The sequence below is a fragment of the Narcine bancroftii genome, chromosome 2 (assembly GCF_036971445.1).
Source record: "Narcine bancroftii isolate sNarBan1 chromosome 2, sNarBan1.hap1, whole genome shotgun sequence".
In the NCBI taxonomy this organism is placed as follows: domain Eukaryota; kingdom Metazoa; phylum Chordata; class Chondrichthyes; order Torpediniformes; family Narcinidae; genus Narcine; species Narcine bancroftii.
Genome location: NC_091470.1, coordinates 372,324,206 through 372,330,205, shown reverse-complemented (window position 1 = coordinate 372,330,205; position 6,000 = coordinate 372,324,206). Strand labels below are relative to the sequence as shown.

At 51.0% G+C, this 6,000-nt stretch overlaps 1 protein-coding gene across 2 annotated transcripts in view; it reads left to right on the top strand.

The window, feature by feature from the left end:
• Positions 1 to 1,316: 1,316 nt before the first annotated feature.
• Positions 1,317 to 6,000, top strand: part of chpf2 (chondroitin polymerizing factor 2) — a 29,676-nt gene continuing 24,992 nt past the window's right edge. The window contains exons 1-2 of one of the 2 annotated variants that reach the window (XM_069922639.1): positions 1,317 to 1,421; positions 2,965 to 3,272. In XM_069922639.1, coding sequence (XP_069778740.1) covers positions 2,995 to 3,272 — 278 coding nt within the window. In that variant the 5' untranslated portion in view covers positions 1,317 to 1,421; positions 2,965 to 2,994. Of the gene's footprint in view, positions 1,670 to 2,964; positions 3,273 to 6,000 lie in introns of both variants that reach the window. The other variant, XM_069922638.1, reaches the window with a different exon arrangement.

Below are 6,000 nucleotides of genomic sequence, written 5' to 3'. Positions count from 1 at the left end.
GTGGCTGGGGGGGGTAGCAGGGGTGCAGGTTAATGGGGGTAATGGGCAGTGGCTGGGGGGGGTAGCAGGGGTGCAGGTTAATGGGGGTAATGGGCAGTGACTGGGGGGGGTAGCAGGGGTGTAGGTTAATGGGGGTAATGGGCAGTGGCTGGGGGGGGTAGCAGGGGTGCAGGTTAATGGGGGTAATGGGCAGTGGCTGGGGGGGGTAGCAGGGGTGTAGGTTAATGGGGGTAATGGGCAGTGGCTGGGGGGGGTAGCAGGGGTGTAGGTTAATGGGGGTAATGGGCAGTGGCTGGGGGGGTGGTAGCAGGGGTGCAGGTTAATGGGGGTAATGGGCAGTGGCTGGGGGGGGGTAGCAGGGGTGCAGGTTAATGGGGGTAATGGGCAGTGGCTGGGGGGGGGTAGCAGGGGTGCAGGTTAATGGGGGTAATGGGCAGTGGCTGGGGGGGGGTAGCAGGGGTGCAGGTTAATGGGGGTAATGGGCAGTGGCTGGGGGGGGTAGCAGGGGTGTAGGTTAATGGGGGTAATGGGCAGTGGCTGGGGGGGGTAGCAGGGGTGCAGGTTAATGGGGGTAATGGGCAGTGGCTGGGGGGGGTAGCAGGGGTGTAGGTTAATGGGGGTAATGGGCAGTGGCTGGGGGGGGTAGCAGGGGTGTAGGTTAATGGGGGTAATGGGCAGTGGCTGGGGGGGTGGTAGCAGGGGTGCAGGTTAATGGGGGTAATGGGCAGTGGCTGGGGGGGGGTAGCAGGGGTGCAGGTTAATGGGGGTAATGGGCAGTGGCTGGGGGGGGGTAGCAGGGGTGCAGGTTAATGGGGGTAATGGGCAGTGGCTGGGGGGGGGTAGCAGGGGTGCAGGTTAATGGGGGTAATGGGCAGTGGCTGGGGGGGGTAGCAGGGGTGTAGGTTAATGGGGGTAATGGGCAGTGGCTGGGGGGGGTAGCAGGGGTGTAGGTTAATGGGCTGAAAGAGCCTGTTTCTCTGCTGTATAAACAGCCCCATCCTGGTAAATGTCTGAACTCTATCTTTCCTGTGGCGAGAATGAAGAACATGGTGGCTGCTTCCCCTCCACTCAAATGTAAAAGTTGCGAGGCAACCCGGATCAATTAAACAAGGAGTCGGTGCGAGTGGGGCCAGTCATGGCTCGAAGGGCCGAAGGGGCCTGCGTCACGTTCTCACCTTCACACTTGAACCGAAACGCAGCTCCACCCAACGGCCGCCAGGTCGCTGCTCCTTCACGCGCATGCGCGGTCACCCAGCGCGCAGCGTTCGCGGCGCCCGCCCAGCCGCGCATGCGCCGCAGCCCCGAGGGCGCCCGCTCAGCAGCGCCTGCGCGCAGACGCGATCGCCCCGTCGGGCCGTGCGCTGAGCAGGCGTGAATGACCGTCCCCGCCTCCCCGGCTCCCACGGAACGGCAGCATCGAGGTGTGTGGTGAGGGGGTGGGAACCAGCTGTCGTCGGCGCAGCTCAAGCCCAGGGGAGCAGGCCTGACTCCGGTCCCAGGCCAGAGGAGAGCCCCTGTGGGTAGCCTGGCAGGGCCAGCACTGAGGGTTCGGGTCCGCTGCCGCCCCCCTGTCGCGACAGCCATGGCCTTGTGAGGGGAATGGCCCTGCGAGCTTCATTGGATCAGGGCTAAGCTTGAGCCTTAACCATGTGAAATGATGACCGAGAAGGTGTGTAGAAAGGCCTGACTGTTCAACAGGGCGTTTGATCTCTCTCTGTGCTCCAGAGCAATGCTGCAGCTGACAGGGAGCAAGCAATGTAAAGTGGATCAGGAGTGAAGTGGATCAGGAGTGAAGTGGATCAGGCGTGAAGTGGATCAGGCGTGAAGTGGATCAGGCGTGAAGTGGATCAGGAGTGAAGTGGATCAGGAGTGAAGTGGATCAGGAGTGAAGTGGATCAGGAGTGAAGTGGATCAGGAGTGAAGTGGTCAGGCGTGAAGTGGATCAGGAGTGAAGTGGATCAGGCGTGAAGTGGATCAGGCGTGAAGTGGATCAGGCGTGAAGTGGATCAGGAGTGAAGTGGATCAGGAGTGAAGTGGATCAGGAGTGAAGTGGATCAGGCGTGAAGTGGATCAGGCGTGAAGTGGATCAGGAGTGAAGGATCAGGAGTGAAGTGGATCAGGCGTGAAGTGGATCAGGAGTGAAGTGGATCAGGAGTGAAGTGGATCAGGCGTGAAGTGGATCAGGCGTGAAGTGGATCAGGCGTGAAGTGGATCAGGAGTGAAGTGGATCAGGAGAGAAGTGGATCAGGCGTGAAGTGGATCAGGCGTGAAGTGGATCAGGAGTGAAGTGGATCAGGAGTGAAGTGGATCAGGCGTGAAGTGGATCAGGCGTGAAGTGGATCAGGAGTGAAGTGGATCAGGAGTGAAGGATCAGGAGTGAAGTGGATCAGGCGTGAAGTGGATCAGGCGTGAAGTGGATCAGGCGTGAAGTGGATCAGGCGTGAAGTGGATCAGGCGTGAAGTGGATCAGGCGTGAAGTGGATCAGGCGTGAAGTGGGTCGGACACACTGGTCCGAGCCCCAGGGGAGTCTTGACTGGGCGCCGAATCGCTTTTGTTCTGCTGGGTTTCTAGTTGATACCTGGTTTTGATGGAATTTCCAGGCCTTTCCTTTCGCTGCCATTGGATGCACTGATAATGACCATGTTAGTGGTGTGGGCATCAGTGTTAGTCAGTACTGGTCTGTGTTAAAACTTGACCTGTCCTTAATCATTGTTTGAATGACCTTTTCAATGTTGCTGTGTTGGATTCCAAGTTGGGAAAGTTAGTTTTGAGCAGTCATTACAAATATAAACTCTCTATTAACTTTAATGGATTGTTGAAAGTCCAATCCAGAGTGTTGCACTAGTGCTTTAGGTTTGTTCGCCAGTTGGAGTTGATTTGTGCCTTGGATAAAACAAATAGATATTGAATAGATCTACATAAGAAGGCTGTCAATATCAGATCTCCCTGTGCTTCTCCCTCAGTCTTCTGCTATTTCTTGCTTTCTCTGGACCATGCGTTTAACGTCATTGTTGCCCCTCTTCCGGCCTGCTCTTCCCCTGATCCTGGGACTGTCCTTGGGCTGCAGCTTGAGTTTGCTGCGTGTCTCCTGGAGTCAGGGTCATGGGGGTGAGTCGTGCATGGATGCAGGAGAGAGCCAAGGGCTCCCCCATAACAATGGACATCTTGAAGCTGGAGCTGAGACGGGGGAGTTGGGTGACAACAAGGAGTATGAACCAAGGATAGTCCCTTATTACAAGGATCCCAACAAACCACACAAGAAAGTGCTGAGGTAAGAATTTGACATGAGAAAAAAAAACAGATTTTTAAAAAAATGCATGTTTTGGTGATTTTACCTTTCTTTGCAAAAACAAAAATAATTTTCTCTCTGACTATTGTTGAGAGAGAAACCCAGGAGTACAGTCTATCATATATGTGGTCCAAATATCTATTTTCTTCTTTCAATAAGGAAAACTCTCAGTTGTGTCTGAAGTGGAAAAAAAATCCATGTTTGTCTTTCTTAAAATGCACTGTCTAAAAATAAGACTCACTTGGAGTATGGGGTACAGTTTTGAGCTTATTATTTAAGAAATGGTGTGCTGGCATTGGAGAGGGTTCAGAGGAGATTCACAAGAATGATTCCTGGAATGAGGAAGTTATATGAGGAATGTTTAATGGCTCTTGGACTGGACTCCTTGGTGCTCAGAAGAATGAGGGAGGACCTCCTAGAAGTGTTTTGAATGTTGAAAGACCTGGACAGAGTAGATATGGCAAATTGTTTCCCATGATAGGGAAGTCCAGGACAAGAGAACACAACTTCAGGTTTGAAGGGAGCTCATAGAACAGGAATTTATTGAGCCAGAGTGGTGAACTTTTGGAATTTGCTACCACAGGTGTTGTGGAGGCCAGGCCTTTTTGGGTATATTTAAGGAAGAGATTGATAGGTATCTGAAGAGTCAGGGTATCATACGTTATGGGGAGAAGGCAGGGAGGTGGGGTTGAGTGGGAGAATGGATCAGCTCATGGCGGAGTAGATTTGATGGGCTACTTCTGCTCATATCTTTTGATCTAATTGGTTCCTTGTTCTTTATTTTCTATGCTTCTGATCAAGTCTGCTTCTGATATGATGAGGGAGCCATTAGAACACAATATTTAAATTTGCAACATGCATTCATTTTCAGGATTTGGAGACCCTTTGAAACTCCAGCATGCATTCACACTTTTTGCATCCACTAACGCTTGGTTAGGATATTGGGGTTAGGGTTATATTGACGTGAATCTTTGCAAGAATAATAATAATTTGTAAATCATCCCAAAAAGTTGATGCAGTTGAGGTTTCTTATCTATCAGTGCAGAGTAAGACATGATCAGTGGTGGAAAGAGCCTTTCTACCACGTTATCTGGAAGTTGTCCTCTTATTTCCCCTCTGCATTTCTGCAGTGGGTTCTTGAAAGAATCTTAAAAAGTTGAAAAGTAGTGTAGTTGTTCTGTTACCAAACAGATAATCCAGAGGCCTTGGCTAATAATAAAACTCCATCTGATTATCTGAGGCATAATGAATACAAATAAATCTGGAATTCTCCTTTGAAGAAGACCGCAGAGCCCACCTCACTGACAAAAGACAAAGGAGGAAAAACCCAACACCCAACCCCAACCAACCAATTTTCCCTTGCAACCGCTGCAACCGTGTCTGCCTGTCCCGCATCGGACTTGTCAGTGAAGCCAAAGCCTCAAAGACCTACTCCTTCACTGGGCCACTTGAGCCAAAGCCTCAAAGACCCACTCCTTCACTGGGCCGCTCACTCGGTGGGCCGCTCCCTTATACTTACCCTCCCTTTATTAGTCCCTTGTCCAATTAACCCCCTCATTCTCTCCAAGCTCCTCCTCCTCCTCCTCCAGTTAGTCGCCCGAACTCCAGTCGCCGCCTCCTCTGATTCGCAGCCCGAACCATGACGTGGATGAACATGATACAAATCTAAGGGAATTCCTCGCCACGGCAAAAACCCTAAACCTGACACGTTATCAGATGTAGTGCATGGTTCCATACTTCACGGCCAGCGATACTAGGATGCATGGTAGAGGGATGGATTGTGTAGGGATAAAAAGAAAAGGGCAATAGTTATAGGGGATTCAATGGTTAGGAGGACAGACAGAGGTTTTTGTGGACGCGATAAGGAAAACCAGATTGTGGTTTGCCTCCCTGGTGCCAGGGTCCAGGATGTGACTATGTGTGTTCAGAACCTCCTAAAAGGGGAGGGTAAGGAGCCTGAGGTTGTGGTACATGTTGGTACCAATGATGTTGGAAGGAAGGAGGAAGTGGTCCTGCAGAATGAGTATAGGGAGCTTAAAAGGAGGTCCGCTAAGGGGGAAATCTCTGGATTGTTTCCTGTGACAGTGAGGGGAGAAATAGAATTAGTGGAGGTTAAACGCGTGGCTAAAGGGGTGGAGTAAGAGACAGGGTTTCAAGTTCTTGGATCACTGGAACCTTTTTTGGGGAAGATGGGACCTATACCTTAATGATGGATTACATTTTAATCCCAGAGGGACCAGTCTCCTGGCGGGGGCCTTTGCTAAGGCTGTCAGGGGGGTTTAAACTAGTATGGTTGGGGACAGGGTTTCAAGTTAGGCAGGACAGCAGGGTGAGGGTTTGTAGGCTAAGGAAAGAGAAGTTTAAATAATTTGAGGGAGGAAAAGCAGGAAGTAGTACAAAGATGTTGTGAAAATTGTGAGAATGGAAGAGAGGAGGATATGCAGAAGGTAGGATGTAGGAGATCCCTGAGATGTATTTATTTTAATGCGAGGAGTATGGTAAGGAAGCTGGATGAGCTAAAGGTGTGGATTGACATGTGGCATTATGATGTTGTGGCCATTAACAAGACGTGGTTGAAGGAAGGTTGTGACTGGCAGTTGAATGTTTCAGGATTTTGCTGCTTTAGATGTGACAGAGTTGGTGGATTAAGAAGGGGAGGTGTGGCATTACTTGTTAGGGAGGATATTACAGCAGAGCTGAGGCAAGGTAG